This window comes from Geotrypetes seraphini, chromosome 1, assembly GCF_902459505.1.
Source record: "Geotrypetes seraphini chromosome 1, aGeoSer1.1, whole genome shotgun sequence".
Classification (NCBI taxonomy): Eukaryota; Metazoa; Chordata; class Amphibia; order Gymnophiona; family Dermophiidae; genus Geotrypetes; species Geotrypetes seraphini.
The window spans coordinates 508541867-508559482 of NC_047084.1; the positions used below are offsets into that span (position 1 = coordinate 508541867).

The following is a 17616-nucleotide window of genomic DNA, read 5'->3' on the forward strand; positions in this document are numbered from 1 at the left end:
CTGATCAGTGGGGAAGACATTAGTGTCTAAGCAAAATCTACAGAAGAACATGATTTTTGGCACATGTTATGTCAATACTAACAGGTCTACTCATGGAATTCACATGTTCACTTATCCTACAATAAAGGCCTGTCGATATGAAAGATTCTTTGATATAATTCTTGCTTTCCAGGTGGGTAAATTGAATGAATGGTTGGGTAATATCATTACGCATTCCTCATCCTACTTCAGTTTTAGAAAATTAGTAAAAACAAAATTATTTAATCGATTTGTATGAAAGTTTTACTGTTTTTTTAACTTTCAAAGTGTATGTATGTACTGATGATTTTATATTGTGTTTTATTCTTCGATTGTCCAGCACTTCTTGTTGTAAACCGCCTCAAACTATTATAGCTTTGGCGGTATATAATAAAATTATTATTATTGAAAGCCTTATTCTCAAAATGCGACCAATCATAAAACTACAAGTAGGGCTATTACGCAATCTACAGTCTCTCTTCTTTTACACCTATCAACTTACTCTACACCTTTCTGAGATTGAGAAGGGAAGTCTAGACTACTGAAGTTTAGATATGAAAGGACTAACACACTGGGAGGAATCAGGAATAAAGCCAAAACCCAACAGCTGCACCTTAGAAGCCTGGCTGTCCTCCCAGGGGAGCAACAGCTGTGAACACTAAAAGCAGCTGGGTTCTGGCATGACTTACCAACTCTGTGTCCTCCTTCCTACTCATTTTGTTCTGATGATCACTGATAGAAATGTCATCCACTCCCGACAGGATCAGTGTAACTGCTGTTTTGTGCTTGTTCCCTTGCTCTTTTAACTTCTTACGGTAAATATCTCCTTCCACCCAGAGTCTGGGCTCTTTACTAATAAAAAGGGAAGAAAATCAAAGCAATGCATGAATAAAATCAAGAAGCCATATTAAAACATGACAGTAAATAATGTAGGCCTATGAAGGGAGAGGGTATATTATTTCTCTTTAAAGAACACAAAGACAAATTACAATACAATATATCATACAAAATATTCAGCGTGCAGAAGAAATCACAAAACACAGTTATATTTATTCATTTTAGACATCAAAGAACAAGAGATTTTTCAACCTAGTTACTTCTCCACTAGTCAACTTGGGGTCATTTTCCAAAACTAAGTTACTGTCATGTCTTGTAGCTTGAACAAAATAATCTTTCAGGAGTGTTCTCTTTTCCCAGGATCCAGTAACACAACAGCATGACACAGGAGAACTTAAGAGTAGAGAATGGCATGAGGACAAAATCTGTCCTCATCCCTGCAGGGTCTGTCCTTGTCCCATCCCCGCTAGCTTTTTCCCTTTTCCTGTAGATTCTGTCCTCATCTGCATCAGCCTCGAACACTTATGATTTTATATTTTTATCTTATTACTGAAGTATAAAAAGGGACAATATTCTGTACAACTGTTTGTAAATCACGAATTGAGCCTTCCATTTCAATCTGGTTTTGGTACAACCTTCTCAAAGATTTGGTTGCCTGTGTTTTTACATCATCTGGGAAGATAATTGGATTGTCTTTCAGACATGGGTGTAGAAGAGCACCAACAGTGTATAATGGATGAACAGAAAAATAAGGGTTTATTAAATGTTGGAAATGCTCCTTGATGCCAACTAAAATGGATGAACCTGTTGCAGCAACAGTAAGATGCTTGAGCAACTGGGCACGTGATGGAAGGACTATGCAGGTGTTAGGAGTCTGATCAGGAGAAGCTCTTGTTGCCACATCAAACCAGCACACATGTATAGTTTGATACTGCACTACCAAAATCCCTACAATTAGGGCAAGGGTTTGCTGTGGGATCACAAATATCCAGGATATATAAAAAATTACCCCTCCTTTTTTAATATTCTTTATTTCTATTTTGGGGACTGGGGGAAACATTTTGTAAATTGGGGGTAACTGAATATTAGTATCATCATGAAATATTCATTTGATAATAATTTCATGGTTTATCTGCTGAGTGTCACTGTTATCCTTAGTTTTATCCTTCCTATGTTGTACCTGTTAATATGCTCCAGTTTACAATAAAAAAACCTCTTTGAAATTTAAATAAAAAGAAGTTCTTCCCACCTGCAATAAAATTGACATTTTGTGGGTGTTTACTTTATTTGGACATTTTTTTTTCTTTCTATTCATCCTCTAACGTTTAGGGAGGCTTGTAGGTTTCATGGAGATCCCCAACTTCAAACCCTGAGGCCCTGATTCTCCAAAGTGCGTCCCGATTTTAGGCAGCTGTAGGCGTCCTACAGCTGTCTAATCAGCCAATCGGGATGCACGTTTTTAAAAAAAAAAAATGCTCCCCAGGCAGGCCGCCTATATTGAAGGCGCTCGGCCCTGATTCTGTATAGGACGCCCGGGAGAGGCGTCCTATTCAGAATCGGCCTAAACTAAACCCCGATTCTGTAACCGGCGTCCATGTTACAGACGCGGGTTAGAGAATCGGGTTAGATTAGACACGGCCCGCTACACTTATCGCGGCAAGGGATCTCTCTGCCGCTATAAGTATAGCGGGCCGCGGCCTGTCCGATCGGATGCCCCCCCCCCGACACTACCGACCGACCGCCCCCCCCCGACACTACCAACCGCCCCCCCCCGGCATTACCTATCTCCCTCCCACCCCGACACTACTGATGCTGGCAGGAGAGTGTCCAATCCCTCCTGCCCGAAGACGGCACCCCCCCCCCCCTCCTGCCCGAAGACTGCACACCACCCCCCGGCGCTAACAACCCCCAAACTAACCTGTTCTTCGGGCCAGACGGTTCTTTCCCGTCTAGCCGGTAAGCCCGCCTCGTCGAAATGAGGCGGGCTCGCCCCTTCCCTGCCCATCCCGCCGAAGCCTAAGGCCTGATTGGCCCAGGCTCTAGAAGCCTGGACCAATCAGGCCTTAGGCATAGCGGGTCCGCCCATCCCCACTAAGTCTAAGGTCTGATTGGCCAAGTGGGGATGGGCGGACCCGCTATGCCTAAGGTCTGATTGGTCCAGGCTTCTAGAGCCTGGGCCAATCAGGCCTTAGGCTTCGGCGGGATGGGCCGGGAAGGGGCGAGCCCGCCTCATTTCGACGAGGCGGGCTTACCGGCTAGACGGGAAAGAACCGTCTGGCCCGAAGAACAGGTTAGTTTGGGGGTTGTTAGCGCCGGGGGGTGGTGTGCAGTCTTCGGGCAGGAGGGGGGGAGTGCCGTCTTCGGGCAGGAGGGGGGTGCGCTGTCTTCGGGCAGGAGGGATTGGACACTCTCCTGCCAGCATCGGTAGTGTCGGGGTTGGAGGGAGATCGGTAATGTCAGTGGGGGGGGGGCATCCGATCGGACAGGCCGCGGCCCGCTATACTTATAGCGGCAGAGAGATCCCTTGCCGCGATAAGTATAGCAGCTGCGTCTACTTACAATGTAGACCAGCATTTTGCTGGCCTACATTTTTAAGGTTTCTTCCTCTACTAGGGAGACGCGTAGGGCCACCTAGGTTCGCCTAAGGCCCTTAGGCGAGCTTAGGCGTCTTGCGGGTCTCCCTAGGCTCCCGGAGGTGCCTTCAGGCCTGCCTGGGGAGCATTTTTTTTTTTTAAAACGTGCATCCCGATTGGCTGATTAGACAGCTGTAAGACGCCTACAGCTGCCTAAAATCGGGACGCACTTTTTGAGAATCAGGGCCTGAATGCCTTGCAGCACACTACAGACAAGTTGGGCCTGCTTACTTCACCAAAAACTGTTGTTGTGGCCCAATCACTGAGCCAGGCCGGCATATCCTGATCCAGGCGATACTCTCTCCTGCTGTCATCCGATAATGTTTCATCATGTAGCATGCTATGAGTGTGCCCGTCCTGCCAAGGCCAGCTAGGGAACAGGAGAAGATCAGATCAGATCAAATACCTCATGATATGTGTGCAGAAAGCCCATGAATTTAAAGTTCCCCCATTTAAAACATACTATACAGCATTTTTAAGCCTATGTAAAAAAAATCTACCCCCCAAACGTTTGGCCTCTTCCAAGTTTAACGTATGTAATTTAAAACCACTGTTGAACTTCTGCTATGGGCCACCCAAGACACAATACGCTGTGAATAGTACATTTATTTGCTCTTATAAAAAGGACTACTTTAACCTCACATGACTTGAGAAGAACAGGAACTTTCTCCAGGTTTTATAGCTCCTAGAGAACGATGTGGGGAAGATTTGTCCCCGTGAGCTCTGACCCTACCATACAAGCCTCAAACAGTTACTATTTTATATTTGTCTTTTTATTATCCTTACTCAGTCAACATCTTCTCCCAAGGTAATATATGACTGTTTTGTGATTGACCATTAGCTAATAGAACGGGAAGAAGGAAAGAAGCCCTTAAAAGCTGACTTACTGTTTATAGACGACCACCAATTTGCTCCTCTTGTGCTCCTCAGTCACCCACTCTGTCTCTGTCTCTGTCCCTCAGTTGCTTACTTGCCTGCGTCCTGGTCTTGGCCTCCTCCACTCCTCAGTTGCTCGCTCCATTTCTTTCTGTACCTGCCTGCCACCGCAAACACTAAACCCTACAAAATGGCTTTCACACTGTAGAAAGTGCTTCTTTCTCTTTCTCTGTGCCCTATAGTGCCAGACCACAAATGCCAATTAAGGACACGATAGCCTGAATAGGACCAGACAGGCAACAACAGTTAACCCCTTGTTTGATAGCATTCTTGTCTCCTACTGTAGCACCACATTTAACCTCAAAGTAAAATGGGACTTTGCCACAATAAAACACAAGCCATGATTTTGTTTATGCTCTCACATGCTGCGAGCAGGCATATCCCCAGAGAAATAAACAGGTGGTTGCTCTTTCATTACTGCCACTCCTCCTGCTTAAAAAAAAAACAACCAACCAACTTAACCTGGCTGTCAGGTCCACTGCTTGAAAACACAGAAAATCCTGTGCAGTTGTGAAGGAGCAAATGCAGTCAGAAAAAATGACATAGTAACATGTCTGGAACAACCTGCCTGGCTAGTTATGTCAAGCTAGGGTTACCATATGGGCTCCAGAAACAGGAGGACGGATTAAGACATCCGGGCTTTACTTCTATTGCTTTCAATGGAAGTAATGCCCAGATGTCTCAATCTGTCCTCCTTCCTTCCATAGCTTTCAATGGAAGTAAAACCTGGATGTCTCAATCCGTCCTCCTTTTTCTGGAGCCATATGGTAACCCTATGTTAGGCTCTGTCTCTGGTGGTATTCAAATACAGACTGAAAGCCCACTTATTTGAAGCTGAAGTTTAAATCTTAACCCTACCAACATCTCTGTCATCCCCTCAATAGTCCCCTACCACCTCTTCAGCCCCCTCTAATTCCCTTTATGAGCACTAAGCTCAGACTCCCTTTTGTCCTATGTGATTCCACCTCATCAGCTCCTCCTCTAATTCCCTACATGAGCACTATGTTCTGACTCCCCTTTTTTCTTATGTGTCTGTCATAATTAGATTGCAAGCTCTTCAGAGGAGGGACCATGTTTTCTATGTACAATGTGCAGCGCTGCATGCGTCAGGTAGCACTATAGAAATAATAATAATTGTAAATTAAAAGGCAGATAATGACCTGAAGGGTCCATCCAGTTTGCCCAATAGTCACACTTATAACAATTCATGATTAAATTGTCTTTTTTGGGCATTTCTGAGACAGACTGCAGATGTCTGCCTGACACTGTCCTTAGGTTCCAGGTTTGGAGTTGCCTTTGAAGCCCAATCCAGCCTATCTGAACCTCCTTGGCATTTGTGGGACACAGACCGTAAAAGTCTGCCGGCCTGACTGTTCCAAGTTACTGGAGTTTCCGTTGAAGTCTTCTCCAGCCCATCCTAAACCGAACTGCCATATACGGGACATAGACCGTGCGAGTTTGCCCAGTACCGGCCTTAGTTCTTCACAGCTAAGCACCACTCGACACATCAAACACACATGCAACCATTTAGGTTTTGTTTTTTATACCATTCATTCTCTAATTAGAGATCCTCTATGTTTGTCCCACACCCATTTGAATTCCATCACCGTTTTTGTCTCAACTATAGCTATTTCTCCTCAAGAAGGATACCATTCCTCTCTTTAACAAGCAGACCATTTTATAAATTTTGCTTCCTTTCCTGGGTCTATTTACTCACTAAAGCAAAAGAAAAAGTTAATGATGAAGTGGACAATGAGTGCTTGGTGACCTATATTGTAGTCCAGAGCTCTATTTCCTCACTTTTCTGTCTGTGAAACAATTCTAATAACTGCACCCCCATGGAAGCTGTGCTATTCAGGTATAGCTAGCCTTGACCAAAAGCTGGTGGATGACACTGAAATATTGCATAAATTAACCAGCATAGACATAAACAAATTAACATTCACTTGTCTTGACATGTAGGCCCTTCACACCAGCAGGCTTAGGTGTGTTGGACATAGATTTAAACCCAGTCCTTGGGACATGTCCAGCCAGCAAAGTTTTCAGCATAGCCATAAAAGACAAGATTTACATACAACCGAATCAGTGCATGCAAATTTATCTATACATAGTCAGTATGGAAATGCTGAAAATCGGACTGGTCTGATGTCTCCAAAGGAATGGGTTGAGAACCCCTGATTTAAACTAGCTCTAAGCTTTAAACCTAACAGGACTCATTTATAAGGTATAATCAATCGTCCTTGGGCTGTGACACAAAGAAGGGCATTCTAGAAGACCTATTGCATTATTTACATATTAAACAGCTGCTTGTGCCATCTTGCAGTGCACAGTGTGTAAGGTATCTTTGCTCGCACACGTGCGAAGTCACAGGTTTTTCTAGCTTTCCACACTCATCACAGAAATGATTTTTTTTTTTTTTTGCAATGATCCCGAGGAACGAAACTTTCCCTCTTTTCCCCACCGAAGGTCAGTCAAGCCTACTCTCCGATTATAAGAATTAATTTTTGACTCATCCAAGGCAGCAAAGTCTGATCAGCAGCAGTACTACTAACCTCCAGGAACGCAATTTTAAAATGTGTTCAATCAAGTAGCTGTGGCAGTAAATTAGCAGCAAATATGACAGCGTTATGCAACAGGGCTTTCCACAGACACACCCATAGACAAATTTTAAACCCTCTTCTTAAAATACTGGAAACAGCGCTCCAAACTGGGTGCCATTTGCAGAATAGTGCTTAGAGATGGGATTTTGGGCATGAGGATTTCCATCAGCTGAAACCTTGTGCCTAAATTAGGCATAAATCCACAATATTCTATAACACTGTGGAAGGTCTAGGAATGCTCATGCCCCTTCCGTAGCCACGCCTCTTTTTTAGATCCGCACTGAAAATTTGCGAGATACTAGTGACCTGGATTGGCCACCGTGAGAACGGGCTACTGGGCTTGATGGACCCTTAGTCTGACCCAGTAAGGCTATTCTTATGTTCTTACAAGCACATCTTTAGAGAATTCTGATTAGGAAGATGTGCGTTTAAATTCTAATTGTTGCCAATTAGCACCAATAATTATTAGTGCCCAATTACTGGCACTAATTGGCTCGTTGCTCAAATAAATTGCACATGCCCTCCCCCCCTCAATTTGGCATGCATAGTTTTGAGCACCTTATCAGGTGCCGCTGAAAAGTTCTCAGCCCAACTAACAAGGTTAAGGGCAGTCTTCGAGGGCTATACGAGTATACCTCGTCCAGCAATTTTCCACTTTTTTCGTTCCATATTTTTGTGATGGAAAGAAAAAAGTGGAAAATCACTCGACTAAGTGTATAGCCCTCGATGGAGACTGCCAACTTTGTTGGCTGTGCTGAGAACTTTTCAGCGGCTCCTCGTATATAGGGGGTTTGTGTGTAAATTATACTACATAAATGCCAAACTTCTGCTTAAGTGCTGGTCTATAAATACATGTATTGCATATACTCGAATACAGGTCGATCCGAGTATAAGATGAGGTACCCTCAAATATAAGACCGTGGGGGGGGGGAAAGAGGGGGGTTAGTATACATTTGCCCTACTAGGATCTGTGCCCTGCCCCCCCTCACCTGCCAAGCTCTTCACTCAGTCCCCCTCCCTCCCTGCCATACCAGGCTATCCACCCTGTCCTCCTTCCCTGGCTCTCCACCCTGTACCCCCTCCCTGCCAGGCTATGCACCCTGTCCCACCTCCCTGCCCTGTATCCTGTCCCCCCCTCTCTTCCGATGTCCTGCAGGCCTCCACTGAGCCTGCCGTATGACCTGGTGGTCCAGTGGTAGGCCAGGACAGGAGGGATCCCTCCCCTCTTCTGTCCCGGCGGACTCTGTTAATTTTTTTACCTCCCTCCCGCCTCCCCCCACATACCTTTTTGAATGCCTGGTGGTCCAGTGGTGTATCAGGCAGGAGGGAGCTTTCCGCTCTCCTGCCCCGTACTGACCCCTCCCTCACTGGCTGCTGCCAGTTCTCATGAGACTTGTGACAACTGGCGGCAGCCATTCAGGGAGTGGGAGGGAGGTAAAAAAAATTGACAGAGTCCCCCAAGAAAGGAGGGATCCCTCCTGTCCCGGTCCAGCACATCATACAGCAGAGGCCTGCAACAAGTTGGGTGGGTGAATATAAGATGAGATCTCCCCAGTTTTGGGCCATTTTTTGGCCCCAAAATGTCATCTTATATTTGAGTATATACAGTATGTCTTATATTGCACATATTTTACAGGTGGCATATACAAAGACAAAGACTGGGCAGGTTTTACATGTGTTATACAGTATAATACATTACTCATATTTGTGACATTTAGGTGCAAACTCTATGGCTAGCATTACGTGGGCGTGTCTAAATTATAGGTTATGGGGCTCATAATCGAAAGAGAAAAACGTCCAAAAACCCAAGTTGGCACTTGGACGAACATTTCTCAAAAACGTCCAAGTGCCGATAATAAAACTGGGTTTTGGACGTATTTCTAAACGACCTAGGCCTTCATAGTGCTGCTCAACGTCCAAAGCTAAATGGGGCATTTCAGGAGGCGTGTTGAGGGAAGGAGTTGGACGGGATGTGGGCCGGCCTAGACTTAGTTGTACAGCATGTCTAACCGAAAGTTTAACAACAGATCCTAGACGGAACTTGGACGTTGTGACTTAGACCATGTAAAACATGGTCTAAGTCACAAAAACCCACCTAAACTTACCAGATAAGCATTGAAAACACATAACACAGACCCCCACACACTACCCCAGTGATCACCAATCCCCCCACCCCCATAAAAATTATATTTACAACTTTAAATTTCAGCCTCCAGACCATCATCACCTGGCCGCCTGGCATAGGAAAGCCTGGTCGTCCAGCCCAGAGGCAGCTTAAGTCATCTTGGGGGTGGGTTAGGGACCCATAGAGAAGAGGACCCATGCCCATAAGCCCCTGTAATCAATGCATTGATACTTAACATGTGCACTCCCCTATACTCCCCCAAAACCCTTTTTGACTGGCATATAAGTGGCTCCTGCAGCCATAAGGGCTATTGGGGTGGTAGATAAGTGGGTCTAGGGGATTCTGGAGGTGGTTTGGGGGGCTCACTGTCATCTATAAGAGAGCTGTAGTGAGAGAAGCCATGGCACCCTTTTTGTGAAGTTCACAGCAGTGCCCTGTAAGGTGACCCACTATTTAGGTGACATGTCTGGGTGTTCAGTCCATCACTTTGGAGACCCCTCCCACGTCCAACAGGGCTTGTTCTAGACATTTTGGACTTGGACGAAAAGTTGGACGGAAATGTGATATAAGGATGGACAATTTAGCGGCTTGGACGATCAGATCGGCAGGACGTATAATTAGACGATTTTCGAAAGTAAAAAAAAGTTGGATGTTTCTTTTGAAAATGTGTCTTAGGCTCTTTTTAACTTTGGACGACTTGTGAGATGAATGTAAACGGACTTAGACGTCCCTTTCGATTATGCCCCTCTATGTATTTTTGCTGTTATGCTAGTATTTTAGTAGATGCCTGCAAATTAGCTCCCAAGGGCCTGATATTTGAAGGATTTATGCTTCTAAATTAGCCTCTTGAAAAATGTACTAGGGTTGAGTGTCTGACTTTTATACCCAATGAGGTCAGGCACCAAAAAACTGGGCTCTAAACAAGTATGCTATAATGACAGAGCTGAGTGCCAAATCTGTTATACCAGGGATGTCCAACCTTTTGGCTTCCCTGGGCCACATTGGCTGAAAAAGCACAGTTACTTACCGTAAGAGGTGTTATCCAGGGACAGCAGGCATATATTCTTACATGTGGGTGACGTCATCTATGGAGCCCCGATGCGGAAGCATTTTCAAGCAAACTTGATTGAAGATTTAAGTTTGCTCTGCTGCTCCACGCATGCGTGTCTTCCTGCTCCACTAGGGGGTGCATCCCCTCGTGGTCTCCAGTTCACTTAACTAGCAAAGAAGCCAACCTCGGGGAGGTGGGCGGGTTGTGAGAATATATGCCTGCTGTCCCTGGATAACACCTGTTACGGTAAGTAACTGTGCTTTATCCCAGGACAAGCAGGCATGATATTCTCACATGTGGGTGACCTCCAAGCTAACTGAAAAGGGATGGAGGGAAGTTGGCAATTTAAGCAAATAGATTTCGCAAAACCGATTGGCCGAACCGGCCATCGCTCCTGGACAGTGAGTCCAGACAGTAGTGGGAGGTGAAAGTGTGAACCGAAGACCACGTGGCAGCCTTGCAGATTTCCTCGATAGGTGTGGACCTGAGGAACGCTACGGAGGCTGCCATCGCTCGGACCTTGTGTCCCGTTACTCGACCATGCAGCGCGAGACCAGCCTGAGCGTAGCAGAAGGAGATGCAATCGGCCAACCAGTTGGACAAGGTGCACTTGGAAACTGGGTAACCTAACCGGTTTGGGTCGAAGGACAAAAACAATTGTGGGACTTTCCGGTGTGGCTGAGTGCGTTGGAGGTAGAAGGCCAACGCTCTCTTACAGTCAAGAGTGTGGAGCGCCACCTCTCCGGGACGAGAGTGGGGCTTGGGAAAAAACACAGGCAAGACAATGGACTGATTGAGGTGAAAATCAGACACTACTTTAGGCAAGAACTTTGGATGAGTGCGGAGTACCACCTTGTCGTGATGGAATACCGTGAAGGGTGGGTCCGCTACCAGAGCCTTTAACTCACTAACCCGCCGAGCGGAAGTGAGCGCAAGCAGGAAAATTACCTTCCAAGTGAGGAATTTTGGATGGCATTTTTTCTAGGGGCTCAAATGGAGGTTTCATTAGTTGAGCCAGAACCACGTTGAGGTCCCAAACCACCGGAGGAGGTTTGAGAGGAGGACATTCAGGAGACCCTTCATGAAGCGAGAGACTAAGGGATGGAGCGAGAGGGCTTTCCCTTCCAGGGGCTGGTGAAAGGCCGCAATCGCACTGAGGTGTACTCGAATGGAGTTGGTCTTTAGGCCGGAGTGAGATAATTGAAGTAAATAGTCAAGGACCAGAGGGACGGGGACCGACACCGGGTCCTGGCTGTGGGAGGAGCACCAGGTTGAGAATCTGGTCCACTTTTGGGAGTAGCAGGTTCTCGTCGAGGCCTTTCTAGAGGCCTCCAATATCTCCTTGACTGATTGAGACACGGGGAGAGAAGTCAGGGGGAAAGAAACCAAGCATTCAGATGAAGAGATTGAAGATTGGGATGTAACAGTGAACCCTGACCCTATGACAGTAGAGAGGGAAACCGAGGCAGAGGCAGTGGATCTCTGACACTGAGTTGAAGTAGGAGGGAAAACCAAGGCTGGCGTGGCCAGCAAGGAGCAATCAGGATCAGGGTGGTTTGTACTGTTTTCAGGTGGACAAGCGTCCGCAGGATCAGAGGAAACGGTGGGAACGCGTACAGGAACCTTCCCTCCCAGTCGAGGAGGAAGGCGTCGGCCTCGAGCCGGTCCGGGGAGTACATCCGGGAGCAGAAGAGAGGCAGTTTGTGATTGTGGGGGGATGCGAACAGATCTATTTGAGGCGTCCCCCACTGTTCGAACACCTGTTGTAAGGTTTGAGAGTGCAGTGACCACTCGTGTGGCTGGAGGAGGCGGCTGAGTCTGTCCGCCAGACAGTTTTGTTCTCCTTGTATGTACACCGCTCAAAGGAAGGTGTTGTTGGAGATTGCCCATTTCCAGAGGCGAAGAGCTTCCCGACAGAGGGGCCAAGACCCTGTTCCCCCTTGTTTGTTTGTCGGTTCGGATGAGAACCACCCGGTCGTGGAGCAGATGTTGAAAAGCTACAGCTGCGAGATAGATGGCCCGAAGTTCTAGCACGTTGATGTGGCAGCGACGGTCCTCTGCTGACCACATCCCTTGAGTGCGTAGGCCATCCAGATGGGCTCCCCAAGCGTACTCCGATGAGTCCGTGGTGAGCACATTGTTGTGTGGGGGGGCGAGGAAGAGCAAACCTTTGGAAAGATTTGAAGAGTTGGCCCACCAGAGGAGCGATCGTTGCAGGGAAGGCGTCACTGTCACGGGGCGATCGATCGAGTCCCGGTCTTGACGCCATTGAGAGGCTAGGTTCCATTGAGGGATTCTCAGGTGGAGACGGGCGAATGGTGTGACGTGGGCGGTGGAGGCCATGTGGCCTAGTAGAGTCATCATCTGTCGAGCTGATACCGAGGGTAGCATTGAGATCCTTCGACTCAGATTTACTAATGCCTCTAGACGTGGAGGGGGGAGGAAGGAACGGAGGTGAACCGTGTCCAGCGTGGCCCCGATGAACTGCAGGGACTGCGAGGGGCTCAGTTGGGATTTTGGGAAGTTTACCTCGAACCCCAGACTCTGTAGGTAGATAATAGTCTGTTGGGTCACTGAGATAACCCCTTCCCTGGACGGGGCTTTGATCAGCCAGTCGTCCAGGTAGGGGAATACCTGAAGGCCCTGGGAGCATAAGGCAGCTGCGACCACCACGAGGCACTTGGTGAAGACCCGGGGTGACGATGCTAGGCCAAAGGGGAGGACTCGGTATTGTAGGTGCAGGTCCCCTACTTGGAAACGCAAGAACTTGCGGTGAGCGGGGTGCACTGGAACATGTGTGTACGCCTCCTTCAGATCGAGGGAGCAGAGCCAATCGCCTTTTTCGATCAGGGGGTAGAGAGTCGGTAGGGAAAGCATCCAAAATTTTTCCCGTACCAGAAATTTGTTGAGTCGTCTCAAGTCTAGTATTGGGCGTAGGTCTCCCGTCTTCTTCGGTACCAGGAAGTAACGGGAGTAGAAGCCCTTCCCCCGTTGGTCGGGGGAACCTCCTACACTGCTCGCAGGCGAAGCAGATCTCGAGCTTCTGAGAGGAGTAGCAGTAGCAGCGTTCGGTTGGGAGGGCACTTCCCTGGGGGGCTGTCTGGGGGAATGGCTCGAAAGTTGAGAGATTATCCTGATGAGATCACGCCAAGGACCCATGCGTCCGACGTGAGTTGTTCCCAGTGAGGGTAAAAAGCTCTGAGGCGGCCCCCGATAGGCAGGGAGCCTGGAACTCTGGCGGAGGGGGTCAGCCCCCTTCCGCGTATCCTGTCAAAAGGACGGGGATGGTTTGGTAGTTGCAGGCGGTTGGGATTTGGGTGGGGCCCGGTGGTGGGTTTGCGGACGCCTGGGCGGAGGCTGGGAGAAAGCAGGAGTGGATTTTTGTGGGTAGCGGCGCGGAGGGGCCCTGAATGGCCTGGACGCGGGCGGTTTTGGCTTTTGCCGGACAAGGGAGGCAAATGAGCGTTCATGTTCAGAGAGGCGTTTTGTAGCCGCCTCGATAGTGTCGTCAAACAGCTCTTTTCCCACGCAGGGGAGGTTAGCCAACCGGTCCTGTAAGTTGGGGTCCATGTCGACCAGGCGCAGCCAAGCTATTCGGCGCATGGCGATAGCAAAGGCTGCCTCTCTGGAGGAGAGTTCGAAGCCATCGTAGGCCGCGTGGAATAGATGGAGGCGTAGGTTGGAGAGGGACTCTACAAGCAGGCTAAACGCTCCTTGGCGAGAGGCTGGTAGGTCAGTCTCAAAGGCTCTCAGTAGTCCGATGAGGTGTTTGAGGTAGGATGTGAAGGTGAAAGTGTAGCTTTGCACCCTAGAGGCCATCATCGCATTTTGATAAAGTCTCCTGCCGAACTTGTCCAGGGTTCGGCCTTCCCGACCTGGGGGGACCGTGGCTGAGACCCGGGAGGGGTGCGCCTTTTTCAGGGACGATTCTACCAACAGCGACTGGTGGGAGAGCTGTGGTTGTTCAAACCCCGGGTAGGGTACCGTACGGTACTTGGCCTCCATTTTGGAGGGGACGGCTGTGACCATATAGGGGGTCTCCAGGTTCCTGAAGAAAGCCTGTTGGAGTACCGGATTAGGCGGTAAGCGAAGGGACTCTCTGGGAAGTGATGGCATGTCCAGCTCCGCTAGGTACTCCTTTGAGTATCTGGAGTCGGACTGGAGGTCTAAGTCCCAAGCGTGGCCCATGTCCTGGACAAAGCGAGTGAAGGATGGGCGGGATGTTTCCGAGGCCCCGTGTGGGGTCGGTGAACGAGACATCCGTCGGGTGGAGAAGGACGGGGAGGCTTCCCTCGAGTATCGAGGTTCCCGCTCCGATCCACGTTCCGAGACCGGGGAAGCTCTGTGAAAGTGTTCCGGGGTCGTGGATCTCCGACGTCTCAAGGAGCCCCTCGGAGACGATGCCGGGGTTCGGGGTACCGATCGATGTCGAATCGGTGACCTCGACCCGGACTCCCTCGGTGAAAGCCTGACACCTCGGATCGGAGCCCCGGTCCGAGGGGGAGTTCGGAGGATGCGCGGGTTGGAGAGTGATAACTCCGCCACCCTGAGCGGTCCCGTACGAGGTGTAGGGGAACGGCCTCGTAGAGTGGGGGAACTCCGGGCCTTCTTGGAGGTACGGCGGTTCGAGGTTTCTGTCGGTTTAGCACGACGTTTTGCCCTGTGGCGGTCAGTGGAGGGAGAGCGCCTCGGGTGCCTTGGCGAGGAGTCAGAGGAGGATGAGATGCGGCGAAGCTTGCGCACTTTTCCTCGAGGTGCTCGACGCGAGGCTCAGGCTGGTCTGGCACATGCGGGGTCGAGGTCGAGGCCGGTTGTAGATGGGCCATTGCAGCGGACAGCTCCGATGAGATCATTGCTCAGAGTAGGTCCTGGAAGACAGGCACGGACAGCATCGAAGGCATGTCCACTGCCTCGGTGCACTCCACCGGGGGCGACCTCGTATCAGAGTATTCCCGTGTGGTGGAGGCACGGCCCGAAGGCTTGGAGGGCTTCGCCGGGGCTGTAAGCATGGGGCTTCCGCCATGTGTCGCCGGTGTCCCCGAGGTTGGTTTCTTTGCTGGTAAAGAACCTGAAGAGGGAAGAGGGGACTTACCCGGAGCCGAGGTTTTCTGTTGTCCCGAGGACTTCGGAATCGAGTCTCGAGGCGATGACGAGGTATTCGGGGCCGAGGTCAAGGCCGGGGCCGAGGCCGGGGCCGACCTTGAGGCCGAGGTAGAGGGTTGGTCTGGGGCGAAAAGATCCGCCATGCGGGCTTTCCTTCGACGGAGGGCCCGGTTCTGGAAAGTAGCGCACTGGGGGCAGGAGTCGGTTGGATGAGCGGCCCCCAGGCAAAGGATGCACCGGCGATGCGGGTCTGTGATGGAAAGAAGCCGCTCGCACCGGGTGCACTTTTTAAAGTCGGTCAAAGGCCGGGACATAGAATCGAAAGTGGCCGCGGCTCGAGTAGCCCCCTGGAAGCCTCCGGGTCGTCAAAAACGAAGCAGGAATCAAGTTGAGAAAGAAAAATTTGCGCACAGCGACTTAATCGAGAAAAAACAAGAAAATCGCGGTGCTAGAAGGCAGTTGGGGCAGAGCCTGAAAAAACACGACTTCTAGGCTCAGCGGAAAATTTTGAACTGGAGACCACGAGGGGATGCACCCCCTAGTGGAGCAGGAAGGCACGCATGCGTGGAGCAGCAGAGCAAACTTAAATCTTCAATCAAGTTTGCTTGAAAATGCTTCCGCATCGGGGCTCCGTAGATGACGTCACCCACATGTGAGAATATCATGCCTGCTTGTCCTGGGATAAAAGTGTTTCTGGGGCTGCACAAATGCTGCAGCAAGACAGAGGAGGGAGCCGGCAAGATGGTAAACACCTGGGGGTAGCAGAGGAAAACACTGCATCGCCCTCGACCGGGGCCACACAAAATACTTCATGGGGCCGCAGGTTGTGTTATACAATACAAAGTTCACTATTAAGCACCACACTTTAGGCGTGACTGAGTATGCCATGTTTATGGCTGGTGTGAATGGTGGCTTCTAAATGCAGCAGTTGGGAGTGTAAATGCAACTATTTTTATAAAGTGTGCACTAGAATAGCTGCAACGCCCACAACATGCCCCTCCTACATTAACACCTCCTTTGCATTTACGTTCAAGTTTCAAGTTTGTTATAAAATTTGATTAATCGCTTGTTCCAAATTCTAAGCGATGAACAAATCAATAAAATTACAAAATTGGGGGACAAACATAACTAACAAAAAACTAAATCTTACAAAACATAATAAAGACTAATTTTATAAACATAATAAAACATGAGGAAAGACTGGGAAAAGAAATACAATTTAATTAATAGAAAAAAAGACAATTAAGGTTAAAAACAATAGGAAGAGAAAGAACAAAGAATCTCAAAAGATATGAAGATAAAAAGAAACTAGGCGTACTGAATATAGATTAGGGGCATAACTGTTCCATTTGCAATGACAAATTAGTGTCCGTTAGTGCTTGTTAATGCCAATTATTGGTATTTATTACTAATTTGTCAAATTGTTAATTATGTTACTCGTGTAGCTTGCCCTATTCTATAACTACGCCCCTATGTTTAATAGAATTTAATAAAATTCTACTGTATTTAATAGAACTGGTGGAAAAATGTCACCAAACTTCAAGTTTAGGAGCATAAAAAGTAGGTGGCAGCCAGGGCAGATTTAGGGCAGGGGAAAAGAAAAGAAGCGTAACACTGATTTTTCGGTGACGACATACACCAGCACGCCGACAATTCGGCGCAAGACACAAGCACGCCGCGGGAAAACTTAGTTTTAAAGAGCTCCGACGGGGGGTGTTCGCGCTGCCGTTGGGGGGTGTGTGCAACCCCCCACATTATAAAGAAAACGGAACTTTTCCTGAAAAAAATCAGAAAAAGTTTCCGTTTTCTCTATAATGGAGGGTTCCAACCCCCCAACAGCAGCGCGAAAACTATGCAGTAAAGTGGGGGGAGGGGTTCCCCACTCACACCCTGCTTCGGAGCTCTTTAAAATTAAGTTTTCCCGCGGCGCGCTGGTGTCTCGTGCGCGACTGACTATGAACTGATTTTTCAGCACTAGGTTCACATTAAGGCTCACAAATCTAGGCCAGAGATCTTTACTGTTTTTAAAGCATAGCCAGCGTATAAAACAATCTTCACTGTGAGAGCTGAGATCATTATCAGACAAAGTGGCAGACACCCTGTCAAGCTCTACCATCCCGTCTACCCTTCCATCCTCTTTGAGCTGGCTCTCTCCTTCTCCAGTTTTTAAACTCCGTTACTTGTTACTTCAGCATAGTTGTCTTTTATTTTATTTTGTTTATTTCTATACATATCCAGGATGGGGAGGGATTTTTTCCTTCAGCATTGTTATTGATGGAATTTAAGTGCTTACGTTGATTATTATTGTCTGTA

General features: G+C 48.3%; 1 protein-coding gene across 10 annotated transcripts in view; it reads right to left on the reverse strand.

Moving 5' to 3' along the window:
* CDC14B (cell division cycle 14B) overlaps positions 1 to 17616 on the reverse strand; it is a 197520-nt gene that overhangs the window by 77453 nt on the left and 102451 nt on the right. For all 10 annotated transcript variants that reach the window (XR_004537599.1, XM_033928382.1, XM_033928373.1 and 7 more), the window contains exons 10-11: positions 3720 to 3858; positions 708 to 870 (exon numbers count right to left, since the gene is read on the reverse strand). Coding sequence is in view for 9 of the 10 variants with exons in the window: in XM_033928382.1 (XP_033784273.1) it covers positions 708 to 870; positions 3720 to 3858 (302 nt within the window). In the remaining variant the exon portion in view is untranslated. The remainder of the gene's footprint in view (positions 1 to 707; positions 871 to 3719; positions 3859 to 17616) is intronic.